At 52.7% G+C, this 16,752-nt stretch overlaps 8 protein-coding genes across 8 annotated transcripts; 4 read left to right on the top strand and 4 right to left on the bottom strand.

Annotated features, from left to right (window-relative positions):
• Window positions 1-135: 135 nt before the first annotated feature.
• N7468_000960 (uncharacterized protein) lies at window positions 136-375 on the bottom strand (the record flags this gene model as incomplete). Its single annotated transcript, XM_058470257.1, has 1 exon — window positions 136-375. The coding sequence occupies one exon, from the start codon at window positions 373-375 to the stop codon at window positions 136-138; it is 240 nt and encodes a 79-aa protein (XP_058333398.1).
• Window positions 376-1,008: 633 nt separating this feature from the next.
• Window positions 1,009-2,700, bottom strand: N7468_000961 (DUF3405 domain-containing protein; the record flags this gene model as incomplete). Its single annotated transcript, XM_058470258.1, has 1 exon — window positions 1,009-2,700. The coding sequence occupies one exon, from the start codon at window positions 2,698-2,700 to the stop codon at window positions 1,009-1,011; it is 1,692 nt and encodes a 563-aa protein (XP_058333399.1).
• Window positions 2,701-2,758: 58 nt separating this feature from the next.
• N7468_000962 (uncharacterized protein) lies at window positions 2,759-3,316 on the bottom strand (the record flags this gene model as incomplete). The annotated part of the gene is made up of 1 exon (XM_058470259.1): window positions 2,759-3,316. One exon carries the CDS (start codon window positions 3,314-3,316, stop codon window positions 2,759-2,761), a length of 558 nt encoding a protein of 185 aa, XP_058333400.1.
• Window positions 3,317-4,296: 980 nt separating this feature from the next.
• Window positions 4,297-5,323, top strand: N7468_000963 (BTB/POZ domain-containing protein; the record flags this gene model as incomplete). The annotated part of the gene is made up of 3 exons (XM_058470260.1): window positions 4,297-4,457; window positions 4,615-5,001; window positions 5,077-5,323. 3 exons carry the CDS (start codon window positions 4,297-4,299, stop codon window positions 5,321-5,323), a joined length of 795 nt encoding a protein of 264 aa, XP_058333401.1.
• A 661-nt stretch (window positions 5,324-5,984) lies between these two features.
• On the bottom strand, window positions 5,985-7,584 carry csn12 (the record flags this gene model as incomplete). Its single annotated transcript, XM_058470261.1, has 7 exons — window positions 5,985-6,071; window positions 6,123-6,543; window positions 6,594-6,655; window positions 6,705-6,857; window positions 6,908-6,980; window positions 7,030-7,187; window positions 7,240-7,584. 7 exons carry the CDS (start codon window positions 7,582-7,584, stop codon window positions 5,985-5,987), a joined length of 1,299 nt encoding a protein of 432 aa, XP_058333402.1.
• A 766-nt stretch (window positions 7,585-8,350) lies between these two features.
• Window positions 8,351-9,003, top strand: N7468_000965 (60S ribosomal protein eL20; the record flags this gene model as incomplete). Its single annotated transcript, XM_058470262.1, has 3 exons — window positions 8,351-8,628; window positions 8,686-8,791; window positions 8,848-9,003. 3 exons carry the CDS (start codon window positions 8,351-8,353, stop codon window positions 9,001-9,003), a joined length of 540 nt encoding a protein of 179 aa, XP_058333403.1.
• Window positions 9,004-9,945: 942 nt separating this feature from the next.
• On the top strand, window positions 9,946-11,069 carry N7468_000966 (cytochrome b5 reductase family protein; the record flags this gene model as incomplete). The annotated part of the gene is made up of 4 exons (XM_058470263.1): window positions 9,946-9,993; window positions 10,046-10,343; window positions 10,400-10,474; window positions 10,543-11,069. The coding sequence occupies 4 exons, from the start codon at window positions 9,946-9,948 to the stop codon at window positions 11,067-11,069; spliced, it is 948 nt and encodes a 315-aa protein (XP_058333404.1).
• Window positions 11,070-12,020: 951 nt separating this feature from the next.
• Window positions 12,021-16,703, top strand: N7468_000967 (urease Ure; the record flags this gene model as incomplete). Its single annotated transcript, XM_058470264.1, has 11 exons — window positions 12,021-12,095; window positions 12,471-12,595; window positions 12,651-12,855; window positions 12,911-13,307; window positions 13,643-13,821; window positions 13,903-13,989; window positions 14,046-14,072; window positions 14,151-16,205; window positions 16,261-16,320; window positions 16,387-16,566; window positions 16,623-16,703. 11 exons carry the CDS (start codon window positions 12,021-12,023, stop codon window positions 16,701-16,703), a joined length of 3,471 nt encoding a protein of 1,156 aa, XP_058333405.1.
• Window positions 16,704-16,752: the final 49 nt, after the last annotated feature.

Here is a 16,752-nt window from a genome sequence, read left to right on the forward strand (position 1 = left end):
CATTCGGAGCTCCCAAATTAGCCACAGCAGCCCTTACCAACCTTTCGGCCGCGGGTTTCCAGCACGTTTTCATACGGCCCTTCGCCGGTGTACTTCTGAATGACTCCACGAGGTGTTTCCGACAACTGTACTGTCTCAATTGCTTGATGAGTCCTTGCTCATCGAAGACTGCAACGGCCGTCTCGTGTAAAACGGGTCCAGGATTTCCTCGTACACATGCACGGCGTTCTCCATCTCGCAGAATACCTTTCTCCCGTCGGCAGAAGTCGCGTGAGACAGAACACGGCGTTCGTAGACGTGGAGGAATTCGCGGTTCTCCTTGTATTTCTGAACTGTGGCTTGCTTGCCAATACTCGGTTCGTCGTACTCGCGCATGCTGTCGAGGTTATTGGCACAGTCGTCGCTGAAAAAATCCCCCAGGGAGCTGAACTCCGCCGCGGAGGATGCGGCTGACAGAGTCGAGCTTTGCGTAAAGGTCCATCAATCTATCGTAGTTTGCCATATTAACAGGTTTGATTGTGGAGTGTCGACCTTTGGTACCTATGTATGCACGGCTGGAGAAATAATTTCAAGTTCTGCGGGATATACTTTTGGGGCAACGTATATACTAAGAACATATATACACTCTCTGGAGGGCCATCAGGCAACTTAAACATCACAGCTTAGTAGTAGCTTATGAATCAGTCATCAGGGGGCAAACAGCAAGGGTCATTGCTCTGCTTGGAAATCTTTCACTAGCGTTAACAACGGCTTATGTGGAGGGACCGGAAGAAACGGACGCTCCGGCTGATCATGACACCGGGGCCCCGCCCCCGCAGCGAAGGAATGAAGATCATAGACAAATCCTTCGACTTACAGCCAAAGAAATTATGAAAGGAGTCTACGGTACAAAGTCCCCCGGTAAATTGGCATTTCGTCGTACGTCAAGCTTCGGTTAAGGGCAATGATTATGTACGATGTGCAAGTCCGTGCTTGAAGGTCTATTGGATATCAAGTATGATCTGCTCTTCAATTGTGGCCTAGATCGAAGTCTTTTATAGGATGCATAAGCATGGGAGGTAAGCACATGCGACCCTCACCATTGATCTCGTCGTCGAAGCCACCGCCCTGAATCCCTGTATCAGCAGTGACGGTGTAACCCCACCAGCGGCGCCACAACTTGCCCGGAAAGGCAGCATGATAGTACCAGGTGACGCCGCGGAAGTTGTGTTCATTGAAAACATTGAAAGGAGAATCGTACGACGATCCAGATACACCGTTGGGTCCACTGTTGAACGTCTGTTCTACCTGGCTGGGAGGCCAGGCCCGCTCAATGTACACAGGATGCGGCGCATACACAGCTTTCAGGCTGTGCTGCAAAGCCACCGATGCGGGCCACATTTCATCGAACATGCTGTGCCTGAATTGGCTGGTCTCTTTGTGCATCATGGTCAGCAAGCGGCGACTTAATCTTGAAGCTGTAATGATTGCAATGCGTCGAGGCAATGGACGCGTGTAATAACCTGCGGTATCCTCCGTGAAGACCCAGCCGGAATCTTCTGGGTTGAAAAGAGGGTTGAGAGTAATCAGATCAGCCTCTTCGCCTACACCCCATTCATAATTATCGTCCTCATACGAGCAGGGTGGTTTAGGCTCCTCTGGAAACGTTGGAGTCTCGGGTATGGCCTTCCGGCCCCAGACTGGCAGCTTCCGCTCCGTGTTGGAGGGCGGATTCTCAGTCAAGTCCTCTACTTTCTCGACAAATTCATTCCACGTGCCGTGGACACTTGGTATGTAAAATCGTTCATTTCGTTCCCAAAGTCCCTTTCGGGGCTGTTTTCGTGCAAAGGAGCGTAGGGACTCGAAGACCTCATACCAGTTGCCAGTGTTGCGGATATCCATCTCCCAATTCCAGAAGTACTCGAACTCGGGATGCGTATGAGCAAAGTATTGAAGTGGAAAGTGAGCGGAGCGATAGACACCATAGATGCTCCGCTCCAGGACTTTTGTTTCATCAAGGCCGTAATAGAATAGCTCCATTTGCTTTTCCGACCATAAAACGCCCATTTCCCAGAACTCTTCAGGCAGCGACTCCTTCAGAATCTTATCATAAATCTCGTCCGAGGCCCAGATTGGGATGGTGTCGTCCTTGACGTTGATGAGAAAGAAGATCTGGTACTCGCCTCCCGAAAGCAATGACAATTCAGCAATCATAGCTCGCATGTGGAGAATCATCTCTTGTTTCCACTCGATACCATGCCAGATTCGGAGCATCACAGCCGATCGGGGCAACTTGTCCTTTGACGGCCCAGCTGCTTGGCCTTTCAACTTCCCCTCGCTCTGGGCTACTGAATCTAGCGATCGCCATCTGGCATTTGCACCAGGTGGCAGTTGGAATCTGTTCCCATTTTTCTCCAAGCATCTCTGAGAAGCATGTCCCCAGTTCACACGGCTGTAATCAATGAACTTCTTAGGGCGGCGCACACCTTCCCGAAGACCGTCAATGCCAGCACCAATACCGCCCCAGCGCGAGGAGTATCCGTATCCGTAAGGCCCAAAGCGCCCATAGCGATCGTAGCATTTATTGTCATTCAGACCGAGGGCCTGGTACGACCCAACGATCGGCTGGGGGAAGCCCTGGACGCGGCCCTCGTAGGCATAGGTCCTTGGCACAGGAATCGTCTCCTGCTCGTCGAGAAAACAGGGTTGGATGGGCGGCATGGCTTCATTTTCAGAAGTCATACCATAAGGATCATCAGGCTGCGGGCGAGGGAGATTTTTATACCCCTGTTGCTCCGCATACAGCATAGCAGTGATTTCCGTTTGAGGGTTGTGATCCCCATGGGGGGTATTCGGCTGCAGAGCTGCGGGTGGTTAGAGCTCTCAGCCCTCCAAAGTACCGGACAAGGAAACCGAAATTCGCCCACACTGGGTCACCATATGTATCCGGACCTACCGGTGGTGGGACCTCAGCTGGCTCAGCTGGCCTTTTGTATGTCTGTTCATCGGTGTCGTCGTCTTCGAAGGTCTGCGATGGGTGTTCATGGAGGGGCACTACGGGCGCAGGGGGTGGGTAGGTCGGCTCAATTGGTGTCATTGGTATCGAGGCATGCACTTTATCGAAAGTGCCCTGTTGGGATCTTGACTGCCAGGGCCACCTTGAGATGCCACCGAGTCGCAGAATCTCAAATAGCACGACTAGCAGCACCACCAAGCGAAGAACAGAGTACAGCATGCGCTTGGGACGACCATGTAAGGGCTCCACAGAGCCTAAAGGACCGGTTCTACCCTTCCATATGCTATCACTGAGGCGCCTCTTGGGCTGGAAGGAATTCATCCTTGGTGTGGAGCAGTGGCCCTTGCTTAGCTGCTGCCAGTTTCGAGAAGAGCCCACCGGGACTAGCCTAGTAATACAGCTCGCGAAAGCGATATTCTTGCCTTCATGTATGGGCAAGAGCACCGCAATGGAATGCTCTGACGACAGTGTTGCACAGGGCAGTTTTGAACCGATTGTTGATTTTGTATGGACGTGTGGATGACAGTATCGCGTTTTATTTAGCAAGATCGGCCGCTACTGATGACGCACTGCCAAGCTGTCCCGCAATTGGCGAATCGCCTTCCCGCGTTGGACATACTGGACGCGCGTGCTACAAATTGATGGCTCGGCGACTCCTCATGCGCAGAAGCTTGTGCTTATAGCCAACATCTCTCGGTTCTTTGAAGGGTGTCGCGATCATACGCATTCTGTCTTTGCGGATCCGAGGTGGAGACCCCCAAGGCAAATACGCTATTTGAGCAGCGCATTGGCTATAGAGTACTAGGATGACAGCTCCACCAAACAAGTTCAGCTTAGCTTCCCAAGTCCAAGCTCTGTTCTCTAGACTCCGACTACTCCGAGTCCTTTGACTTCCGTGACTAGCGCCAGCGTAATTTCCTGAATCCACCCACCCCTTAATCCGCCCCACAAGTCTCGTGATTTGGCGTCCATTTCGCGATTGTCCGTGACCCTTTACGCGTCATGACGCGTAAAGTGGCCCTGTTTCGGTCTCTTTTGGGTAATATTGGCTGGCCAGGCCCGTATTTAAGTCCCAGGGACCCCGTCTGGTCCTTGTCAGGTACCGATGTGTGACCTGGGTAGCTTGACACTTAGTCCAGCCTACCCGGGTTCTGGTACCTGGATTTTCGAGTAGCCTGTAAGCTATAAATACTGTCTGTTCCCCCTGAATGTGTCGAGCTTTGGGGTCTCGCCTTTCTCCGATTCTTCCATCCAGTCCCTCAACATCGGCCGGGGATAGACCTGGCCTACACAATTCAATCATGATATCTAAAAGAACCGCCCCTCAGACTCCAGGTGACAACTTCACCCGCTATCGGGCGACAAAGGCTTCTGCTCTTCGCTCCCGCAGGATCAGAGACAGCTCCAGCCCAAGTAGTCGGCGTCTCGAGGGACGACGACCGGAGTGTCCACCAGATCTATCGTAAGTGTCGTTCATCTCGTCAATTTAGGTAGATCCAGCACAAATGGAGAAACAATAGAGCCCCCAGAGATATTATGAATACCAAACAAGGCTGAAAGAGCAAAGAAAGAAAAAAAAAGCCCTAAATATCATAAGAATACTAACGACTCGTTTCCAGCTCCCCAAGTCCTCCAGCTTCGCCCGTCGTGATGCTCCGCGTAGGTCCTGAGCAGCGCCTCTTCGCCGCCCATGAAGCCATCTTGCGCGCTTCCCCTGTCTTTGCAGAGCAATGCCGTTCGCAGACTCCGTCGCCCCCCTCAAGAGCCCACCCATACATCCAGCGGCCTGGTAAACGAATCGAGCTGCCAGACGAGCAACCGGAGGTTCTCTCCTGCGTCCTCGAGTTTCTCTACAAAGGAGACTATTATCCTCGTCTAAGGCATAATGCCCGACGCCGTGCATGGGAATTGGAAGAGTCGAGCGTAGACGCCGACGGGCAAAGCGTTGGCGCCACGGTGTGGCATCATAAGGTGCGCGAAGTGATATTGCGGGACACAGCTATCTAGTAAGTCTCTAGTCGATCCTCCCAAGACAATCCCCCCCGTGGCTATAACCCAAGAGAACTAACGCTTTCGTCCAGTTGTGCTGCCCAGAAACTCGGACTCCCCACCCTTCAACGTCTCGCTTTGCGCAAACAGGGTCTCCATACCGGCATTCAGTGCAACACAATCCTGTCTAGCGCGCGGTATGCCTATGCCAATACTCCAGATACCGATTCCAAGTTGCGGGCGCACTATCTGGCGCTTATTATCCGGAGCAGAGGCACGTTCAAGCGGAGTGGGACAATGCAGATGGAAATGGAGAAGGGAGGGAAGCTGTTTTTTTGATCTTTTTGTCGCGATGTGCAATCACATGGTACGTCTATCTTCTACTGACCTTTTCTTCCTACAACCTAACACCCGCCTTTTGCAGGATGATATTTTCCCCGAAGGAATGTCGGTCTGTAGCTCTATCGCACCTACGAAGCTTGGATGATGGGCTCGGTCTTGTGATACCGACTGTCTCAAGCTGATCTTTGGAGAGCTGATGGAGTTTCAGGGCGTTGCGGCACTTCTATACCCTTTCTTGATCGCTGCTTGAACGGCAGCCACTTATATCCTGTATCATCGTCATCTAACTAAACCATGTATATTAGTCTCCAATTGGGATGGTACGCGAATATTAATTTGTTTCATTAAGGTATCTACGTCTTGTCGTCGTAATATCGTCGCTGTTCTGGAACAGTAAAGCATCCTCGCCTTTCACCCGACCGCATATCTCAAGAGCCTCTGACATTTTCGTCTTCGGAGCGCCGTCTACGAACGTCATTAGGCCGCAGAGGGATGTATAGAAGGAAGTGGGTGACTGGGGGATGCTGGCGCTATGAATCACATAATCGGTTTATCAAAGAGGCCATTCGCGCTGCTTGTGTGACGTTTTCAACACCAATGTAGATTGTATGGCGTCTTAGGAGATAGGAGTGCAGGGTGGGCTGTTCGCCATTTCCACTCAGACTTTGGTACCGGGGAAGGCCTTGTCGCCTTTGCTTAGGACCACAAAGCCACGTTCGCGGGCAATATAGCCCTTCATCAGTCCCTGATGAGGGGTAAGCCACGAGACCATTTGACACGGTAGTCGACGACTCACCTTGTAGATCAAGTTAGACAGTAGACATTCTACTTCGTCAATGTCAATCGGGCTCCGACCCGTTGCGTGAGTTCCAATGCGCAGAGCAGCAGCAAATTCAGCCACGGGCACCCGGGTCCGCCGCAAAGGTGGCTGCCCTTGTTCGGCCTCCTCAAAGCCACCTGCGATGTAGACCTTACGAAATAGATTGCGAAGAGCGATGTCCCGGCCTCGTTCCAGTGGCAAGTAAATTCGTCGCTTGACGAACTCGTCTTCGCCAGCGGACATAGCCTGGTCGAAACCGACGAGATCGCCCTTCTTGATGCAATTTGACAGAGGGCGGAAGACTGCTTCGAGCCGGGGGAATGGGGCGAGGAGTTGTCGACTGGGAAGAGTATGGTTCGTGACCAGATGACACGGAATCAGATAGGTAAGGATCAGTCTAGCGAGTCAGTACATCAATATAATGAATAGAACATCAGGTGGACTTACTCGCGATTCTTGGCCGCGCCACGATGACACAGGGCCCAAGCACGGGATAAATGTGTCTGAGCCTAGTTCTTCATTAGCGTATGGCAAGTTGGTTGTGAGCTATTTACATACCGCAGTGTAATTTTCATCCAAGAAGTGTATCACACCCACGTAATATTCAAATGTGACGACCTGCGACTTTGGGAACTCCTCCAACGGAGGGATATCATGCGATTGTGCTTCCAGCGCACGAAGCAGGTTCTTGGTGAGAGAGACAGAGTTGATCTGAGGTGGGTTAGCCCCACATTTCGATAATAGTGTCCATCGTAACAAACCTTGAAGTATGTCTTGAAAAGAAGATTGGTAGTCTCGTAAACGCCCCATTTCCGAGACGTCCCCCTTGGTGCGCTATGACCGCTTAACGCGATGATCCTCACAGGCAGAACAAGATACTTACCGGTCAGTTAAACACAGAGTGAACATGCGATTGATGGTTCGAGCAGCTTCTTCCATGTTGGCATTTGTTTCGGCACCAAAATCTTCTTGAAAACCAAAGCTTCCCGAATCTCCAGAAGCCACCTCTGTATCAGCCTTAATCGCAAAGATACGCAAGAACTTTCCAACGGTGTACAAGCACGGCAATGTCCACCAAGGAATCGTACTATACCCCCCTTATGAGCATATTCGCGAGCTTCTTCCATGACAGAAAGATGGTCACCGCATTGGCCCCCGGGTGTCGATCCTCCACCTTCAGGATCTCGCATATGGCGTCCCAATATGCCACAAAGATCTCCAGCCATGACTCTTGTTCACCCTTGGAGATCTTCAAGTTTTTCCCTTGAAAAAGCGCTGACTTGAGATCCCTGGTCTGAGAAGTAGGATTCGTAGATTGATAGAATGAGCGTAGACGATTGGGGTTATTCGGAGGCGCGATGGGCGTAAAGACCGCGGCGAGTCCAGCACCAGACTCGTTGGCATAGGCCGTCCGAAACTCAGTCACGAGGCTGCCCATGTGGGATAAACAATTCCTGATCGAGCAGAATTTCGTGGATACCTGAGAAGCGTAATTATAGCAGAGGATTGAGCTCCAAAGGCGAGAGTAGACCGCGGGGAAGGAATACCAATGATATGGACGGAAGCCGCAAGAGCAACACGCGTGGGGCGCAGGTGTGGCGGGGCAGATTTGTGGCTGGTGATGTGGCGCATATATCCGGACATAGACTAGCGCCGTGCCCTGCTGTTTGCCTTGTTTGCCATTCTCCACTCGCTTAGCCGAAGGGCGGCAACCCTAAGCACATTTGCAACACACTACCAAGACTCTCCTCCCGAACGGCACACTAACTCAACCACCACAGCGACAATCACAGTTAGTACACCCCTATACACGTCTTCCCCTGCGCGACTGCTAACACTATTCCATCCAGATGGGTAAGTGCTACTCTTTTTTTCCGCGATTTCCCCAATGCTCTGTCCAGGCGACGACGGTGTGCGAACGGTCTCGAAAAAATTCCTACGGTCGCGAAATTCATCAACATTGGCGACAACCGATACAAAAACCAAGAGAAGATTAAGTCAATTGCCGGGAAGGTATCGTTTGGAGGATGCACGCCATGGTTCTCGTCCAAGTTATGTCGAATTCTTGTGTCAAAAATCATGGAATTCAAATTTTTCGCTACGCGTCTATGCACCCCCCTTTGGATCCGGATATCTCGTCGCCATCGCACACCGTACCGCCACGGAGACCTCTTAATCGCGATCATACAATACATTTAGCACTCATGACTGACGGATTCACAATAGGGCGTCTTAACGAGTACCAGGTTATTGGGCGTCTTCTGCCCACCGAGGCGAACCCCACCCCCAAGCTGTACCGCATGCGCATCTTTGCGCCCAACAGCGTTGTGGCCAAGTCCCGCTTCTGGTACTTCTTGTCCCAGCTCCGCAAGATCAAGAAGTCCAACGGTGAGATCGTCAGCCTGAACGTCATCTCCGAGAAGCGCCCTCTCAAGGTCAAGAACTTCGGTATCTGGCTCCGCTACAACTCTCGCTCCGGAACGTGAGTGCAACAATCCCGTGTCTGCTTAGCTAGACCACGAAACTAACTCAATTCCAGCCACAACATGTACAAGGAGTTCCGTGAGATGAGCCGCACCGAGGCTGTTGAGGCTCTCTACCAGGACATGGCCGCCCGCCACCGTGCCCGTTTTGACTCCGTCCACGTATGCATCCCCGGCATTTTACCTGCCCACGGACCCCGCTCTAACTATTTCTACAGATCCTGAAGGTTGTTGAGATTACCGATGCTGAGACCATCCGCCGTCCCTACATCAAGCAGCTCCTCGGCAAGAACCTCAAGTTCCCCCTGCCTCACCGCTCTGCCAACCCTGGCAAGAAGCTGTACGCTTACTCTCGCCCCTCAACCTTTGCTTAAATGTGATGTTCTGGTTTTTGGGTATGGGAGTGTGGAGATGAATAACTGCGTTACGGCCACAACATGCATGAAAGATATCGGTCGCGTGGAAACGGCCTGTTTGAACCCATTTCATGGGGAGACGTCGCTAGGCCCGTATAGTGGCATCTGAGGTTAAATTCAAAAATTTCATCGGGTTCAAAAGTTCCTCGTTAAATCTCGCATCCGTAGCACCGAGTATCCTACGATCTGCGCCAATGGAATCTGTATAGGCTCGAGGTTATCCTAATACAATGCACAATACGTTCAAAATTCCGCTAATTGGGCTATGGATCAAATAAGACTTGATATTTAAATATATTGGTCATATTTCTGCAAGTATACAGATGTAGTCGAGAGGGCCATCCAAGACCACCGGTCAGGGTTCGTATTGGACACTCAGTCACTAGTAAGCAACTCGACTGATGTACGGGTTTTACTAACTGTCGGGCGGAATTGATTCAGTAATCATCGACCATTCCGCCATCAATGTTCAATCAGGGTTGAATGACAAACGTTAAATCCGAGGACCGAGACTGGAGACTCGATGGACACAGCTCTGCGACAACGATCGGACAAAGCACTTGAGTTTCCTGAGACTCATACCCACTTTGGCCAGGCCCCCAGAGTGAACCCTCCCAAGGTTGCTCAATGTTCCAAAAAAAAAAAAAACAGCCTTTAAGCTTTTATGCTGGGATATGGAGAATGGGAAATGAGGACCTTTGGCAGTGAGCCCGCCCTTGGCTGGTTACGCAATTTCTCGGAGGTATGTATCTAAGCCCCAGGAACCGCATTGCGTCATGGGGTTGGCTTACCAGCCGAAATCGACCCCGTCCGCTTTCGCATCCGAATTCTTCCCCCATTTGGTACTTCCTCCAACACATCCTCTTCCCCTCAATTGCTCTTTGATCTATACTCGTCGCCATGATGTTCTCTCGTCAGGTCTTCCGCTGCGCACGGCCTCTTAAGCAGGTATGCATAGCTCTGCAAGCTTCCTTATTGCGCCACTAATCCTATCTCCTAGAGCTTCCGCAAGTACTCTGCTGAAGCCCCCAAAGCTGCCCCTACCCCCGAGGCTTCTGCCCCCAAGAAGTCCAACCTGACCCCCATCTACGTCGGCGTCGGTCTTGCTGGTGCTGCTGCTGGTATCTACCGATACACCAGCGGTGCTGATGCTGAGGTCAAGGAACGCCCCAAGGTTTTCGACGGCGAGAACTGGGTGGACCTCAAGGTCTCACAAATCGAGAACTTGAGCCACAACACCAAGCGCGTGCGCTTCGAGTTTGAGAACCCAGAGGCCATTGGTGGTCTCCCTGTTGCCTGTCAGTTTGCCCTAGACTGTTGCATTGTCTTAAGCATTCGCTAATGTCAGATTCAGCCGCCCTTCTGACCAAGTTCAAGCCCGAGGGCGGAAAGCCCGTTATCCGTCCTTACACCCCCACCAGTGATGAGGGTATGTTTAGAGCTCCACCTAGCTTTTCTCGTCTACCAGAAGGGCCGGTTTACTGATTACCCCTGCAGAGGTCCCCGGTTACCTCGAACTGGTCGTCAAGGCTTACCCCGACGGTCCTATGTCGCAGCACATTCACTCGCTGAACGTCGACCAGCGCCTCTCTTTCAAGGGCCCCATTGTAAAGTACCCCTGGAAGGCTAACATGCACGACCACATCGCGCTGATTGCCGGTGGAACCGGTGTCACCCCCATGTACCAGCTTGCGCGCCACATCTTCAAGAACCCCAACGACAAGACTAAGGTGACCCTCGTTTTCGGCAACGTCAAGGAGGAGGACATTCTGCTCAAGAAGGAGTTCGAGGAGCTGGAGAACACCTACCCCCAGCGCTTCCGCGCCTTCTACGTCCTCGACGAGCCTCCCAAGGAATGGACTGGCGGCAAGGGTTACATCACCAAGGACCTGCTGAAGACTGTCCTCCCCGAGCCTAAGGAGGAGAACATCAAGCTATTTGTCTGCGGTCCTCCCGGTCTGTACAAGGCTATCAGCGGTGGCAAGGTCTCCCCACGGACCAGGGTGAGCTCGAAGGTATTCTGAAAGAGCTGGGCTACACCAAAGAGCAGGTGTTCAAGTCTCTAGAACTTTGTAGACTAGATCGGTATTTTTATCGCCGTGTACATTGCAATCAAATAACAATTTATCTGCACCGCAAGCTGTTCTAGAGTTGCTAATTTAGCGGCTCAAGTGCCCGCGGGGTCGCCCGGGTCGCGCGTTGCGGGCGGCCCAGGGTACCCCGACCCAGCAGCGTAACTGCGGGAAACCATTCACTGGCACTTGGCTGTGATAGTAAATCGTGGTTCTACATATCCATTGGCGGGTTTCTTTTATCAGAGCTAAAAGGAAGCTAATCTAGTTAATTCACCACGGCTACTATCAGGCCCACGAAATTCCAAACTTGGAAGATTGCTTCAGCGAGCGGCCAGCATCGCGGGGAACTCGCGAGAAAGGGTCAAACGCTACCTTGGCCAGCGGCAACCCCGAGCGCTAAAATATATTTAGCCCGTGAAAGGAATTTTACCATGTGTAGCTTTTAGCTTTCGAGTGCTTAATTTGGACTTTTGAGATATATGTTTTATTCAGGTGAATGTAGATCAAAATAACAGTCATTATGTACTAGGAGGTCATCGTATGATTAGGAGTGGAATGGCTGAACAGAGTACCAGTGAAAGTGTAGAGCCAAAAGTCGTTATGTCACAGCCCGGGGGAGGGCTGAGGGGGAGCAGCGGGCACCGGGGGGAGGGGGGGTGTGGTAAGGAGGGCGCAAGACAGGAGACACAAAGGCAGGCCTAACGGGGAGTGCGCCTAAGCCTAAAGCAGCGACCCAAGGTCACCATGAGAAGGGTCGAGGTTTAGGGGGCGTGCGGCCGGCTGGCCCGGGTTATTTAGTGGGCGGTCGCCCCCTCCCCAGCTGCCAGCCGCCCCGAATCTTCCCCCCATCAAATTTTCTTCCTACCCCCCCTCTCGGTTTCCAACCAGTACATTAACAACATGGCGAAAGAATCCAAGGCCGATGAGGCCACCGTCGAGGTGAAGATCAGTGAGCTCCAGGCTGCTAAAGATAAGGTATGTTGCTGTTATTGCCTTCATTATTCTGCTTCTGCCCTTGTCTGGCTTTTTGTTGTGATCGAGCTTGAGCTCGCGCTCGCGCGTCGCTCGACGCGTCGCAAGCCAGCGCCCACCACCACCCTTTGTCGCAGCCCAATAAAACCCGAGCTATTCTTGGCCTCTGGGTCTTGCGCACCGGGGTCTGCTACAAGAAAGAAATATCTCTGGGGTGTGAACAATGCCTGCCGCATGCCATATCACTGTCAATTTGTGTTCCTGCAGCAATGCAGGAACATGCGATATTGACCTGTTTGCGCCACGCTGACCCTACTCGGAAGCAACACTGTCACCACTCATGATACCTCGCAAAACAATAGCTGACAATAGCGATAGGTGATTACTGTTATGATGAATCTGCAAAATTACATTGGTCAGATTACCAATGCCTACATGTTGCACACCAACAACATCATGGCTGGTGGGCCGGCTACTATCGAGTTCCCTACCCTGCCCCCCGGGTCTGTCCAGTGCTGTGGCTACCGACCTCGCCGCTCTGGGCGCGCGCCCCACCAGCCCAGGCAATGCCGATGGCACTAAGAAGCGCAAGCGGGCTCCTGTTGACCCCAATGCTCCCAAGCGCGCTCTCACCCCGTACTTTCTGTTCATGCAGCACAACCGCCACAAGATTGCTGCCGACTTCCCTAAGGATGCCAAGCCCAAGGAGATCTCTGATGAGGGCACACGCCGCTGGCAAAACCTGAGCGAGGCAGACAAATCCGTAAGTTTGACTGACTTTCTTATCACCATTCTTCTGTTCTAATAAAATTCTCCAGGTCTGGAAGAAGATGTACGCTGAGAACTACGCGGATTACCGAAAGCGGGTCGAGGAGTACAAGGCCGGCCGTAAGGTCGAGGACGACGGGGCTGCTAACCAGCTGCAGCAGGAAAACTTTGCTGTTGCTGACAACGAGGATGACTCTTCCTCTTCTGAGGACGATAATGCTGGTTCTGAGGATGAGTCCTCCCCTTCCCCTCCCCAGGCCACCCCCAAGGAGAAAACCCCTGCCAGTAACAAGCGCCGTCGCAGCGAGCCCAAGGCCAAGGAAGTTCCTGAGTCCGTCACCAAGCCCACCCCCGCTAAGAAGGCCAAGGGGGGGAAAAAGGCGGCTGAGTCCGTTGCCGCCACTCCCGCTGAGACCAAGACCAAGGGTGGTCGCAAGAAGCGCAAGAGTGAGGCTTAAGTTACCCGGTCATTTCATCTGGCTATTCCCCACAAGTTCTTTCTGTATGCTCTTTTTCTTTTTCCGATTCGATTCTGATACGAGTGGACCTTACTAGGCGTTTTTGAAAGTTTCCAACGGGTTCCAATAGTTCTGAATACCAATCCTATGAGTGTTGCACCCCTAAGTAATAAGAATGCCCAGGTCGCTCTAGTTCGCGCATTTCGCAAAGTCATAGATCTTAAGCTCCGGGAGCTCCACTTAGTAAAACCGTGACTAACAACAGCCGCTCGCGGGGCCCAATCGGCCACTGCAGCGTTATCACTTGCTATCGCAAATCTACAGATAAAATCACCCGCATTTCCCCCCACATTGTCTTAACCCTCCTTCCAAACCGATTTGAGGGGTCTTGTGAGCCTGAATTGGGCTTCAAATTATACAAATTCGTTGCCCTGACTAGAATCCCTGCCGCACGCCAAGAACTCGTGGGTCCCACCGGCGCCATGCAGCTCGTTCCAAAGGAGGTAAGCTGAAACCGCCAAGAGGCCTCTTTTTTGGGATTTTTTTTCCTATTTAGGCTTTATTATTCACTAACCGCTCGACAGCTCGACAAGCTCACCATCGCACACCTGGGATTCCTGGCTCAGCGCCGCCTAGCCCGGGGTGTCCGTCTCAATCATGCCGAGTCGGTGGTAAGTGGTCTCTCTCCCGGCATCACGGCCAATGCCCCAATGCTCACGATCTACAGGCCTTGATATCATCCGTGCTCCACGAGGTAAGCCCCGCCACACCTGAAGATCTCTGTACCATAAAGATATCAGAAAAACATGAATGAGAATACTCACAATCCTAGCTCATCCGCGATGGCCACTACTCCGTCGCCGACCTAATGTCCATCGGCAAAACGATGCTCGGCCGCCGACACGTCCTTCCCTCCGTTGTCGCCACCCTCGTCGAGCTGCAAGTCGAGGGAACTTTCCCCTCCGGCACCTACCTCGTAACCGTGCACCACCCGATCAGCAGCGACGAGGGTGACCTCGAGCGCGCGCTGTACGGGAGCTTCCTGCCCGTGCCCTCGAATGCCGCGTTCCCGGACCCGGACCCGGAAGACTATCTTCCCGAAAAGATGCCCGGCGCCGTAATCCCCGTCAAGAACGCGCGAATCGCGCTGAACGATGGACGGAAGCGCATTCGACTCAAGGTGATGAGCAAAGGAGACCGGCCGGTGCAGGTTGGGTCGCACTACCATTTTGTCGAGACAAATCCGCAGCTGCATTTTGATCGGGTGCAGGCTTATGGGTTTCGATTGGATATTGCGGCGGGGACGTCGATCCGGTTTGAGCCTGGGGATACGAAGACAGTGACTCTGGTTGAGATTGCCGGGAATAAGGTGATTCGGGGTGGGAATTGGCTGGCGAATGGTCCGTTGGATTTGAGTCGTGCGGACGAGATCGTGGGCCGGCTTCAGGCTGCGGGTTTTGCTCACGTACCGGAGCCGCAGGCGGATAGTGCGTTGATCACCGGGTTCTCCATGGAGAGGGAGGCGTATTCGAGGATGTTTGGGCCGACGACGGGGGATTTGGTTAGATTGGGATTGACCGATCTGTGGGTGGAGGTGGAGAGGGATTTGACGAGCTATGGGGACGAGTGTACGTTTGGTGGAGGCAAGACGGTTCGTGATGGGATGGGGCAGGCGTCTGGACGATCGGCAGCCGAATGTGCGGACACTGTTATTACGAATGCGCTGATTATCGATTGGTCGGGTATTTACAAGGCTGATATTGGGATCAAGAATGGCTTGATTGCCGGTATTGGCAAGGCGGGTAACCCTGATGTGATGGATGGTGTGCATCCAAATTTGGTGATAGGCTCATCGACGGATGTCATCGCGGGCGAGAACAAGATTATCACTGCTGGTGGTTTCGATACGCATATCCACCTGATCTGCCCACAGCAGGTCGAAGAGGCCCTGGCGTCGGGTATCACGACTTTCCTGGGCGGAGGCACCGGTCCCAGCACTGGGTCCAACGCGACAACCTGTACCCCGGGCCCGAACCACATGCGTCAAATGATGCAGGCCTGTGATAGCCTTCCCATCAACATTGGTATTACAGGGAAAGGTAACGATTGCGGACGAGTGAGCATCGAGGAGCAGATCAAGGCTGGCGCAGCAGGTCTAAAACTACACGAGGATTGGGGCTCTACGCCAGCTGCTATTGACAACTGCCTGAGTGTTTGCGATGAGTATGATGTCCAGGCCATGATCCACACTGATACATTGAACGAGTCTGGCTTCGTTGAACAGACCATCAACGCCTTCAAGGGTCGCACAATCCACACCTACCACACGGAGGGCGCTGGCGGTGGCCACGCTCCTGACATTATCTCTGTCGTCGAGCATCCCAACGTGTTACCCAGTAGCACTAACCCCACTCGGCCATTTACTTTGAATACCCTGGATGAACACCTTGACATGTTGATGGTGTGCCACCATCTCTCGAAGAATATCCCGGAGGACGTGGCCTTTGCGGAAAGCCGCATTCGGGCCGAAACAATCGCAGCAGAAGATGTGCTGCACGATCTCGGCGCTATCAGTATGATGTCCTCCGATTCCCAGGCCATGGGTCGCTGTGGCGAGGTGATCCTACGCACATGGCATACAGCCCACAAGAATAAGCTCCAGCGAGGACCGTTACCTGAAGATGCAGGCACGAACAATGATAATTTCCGCGTGAAACGGTATATCAGTAAATATACTATCAACCCAGCCCTGGCGCAGGGCATGGGTCACTTGATCGGCAGTGTGGAAGTGGGCAAGATCGCCGATTTGGTCATTTGGAAACCAAGCCGGTTTGGAACAAAGCCAGTGCAAGTTCTCAAGAGCGGCATGATTACAGTGGCGGAAATGGTGCGTCGGAGCCTGGAAGTTTTTGTTTGCGTATTCTGGCTAACCCTCTGACTAGGGCGATCCGAATGGCTCCATTCCAACCATTGAGCCGATGATTGTCCGGCCTATGTTCGGGGTAAGTCACCCTGTCATCCCAAACGCGAACAGCATAGAAGAAAATCTAATGCTAATACGACTATAGCACCGTCTCCCGAGCGCATCCATCATGTTCGTCTCCCAGGCCTCCATTGACCTAGGAATCGTCCAGTCCTATGGACTCCGAAAACGCATCGAAGCAGTGAAAGGCTGTAGGAGCGTCGGAAAGAAAGACATGAAATACAACGACACCATGCCAAAGATGAAGGTCGACCCAGAGAGCTATGTAAGCTAAGCTCCCTTTCGCCCAACTCTAGACACCTACTAACCTCACATTGGCAGACGGTCGAAGCCGATGGCATGCTGTGTGACGCAGAGCCGGCATCCGAGTTGCCCCTAACGCAAGCGTACTACGTCTTCTAGACAAAGCGAAGTCTGGAAACATGGGCGAGCGTGATGCAACGCTGCCCGT

Source organism: Penicillium chermesinum (assembly GCF_028974085.1).
Source record: "Penicillium chermesinum strain IBT 19713 chromosome Unknown utg000002l:1.0-5270490.0:1.0-5274688.0, whole genome shotgun sequence".
NCBI classification, from domain to species: Eukaryota; Fungi; Ascomycota; class Eurotiomycetes; order Eurotiales; family Aspergillaceae; genus Penicillium; species Penicillium chermesinum.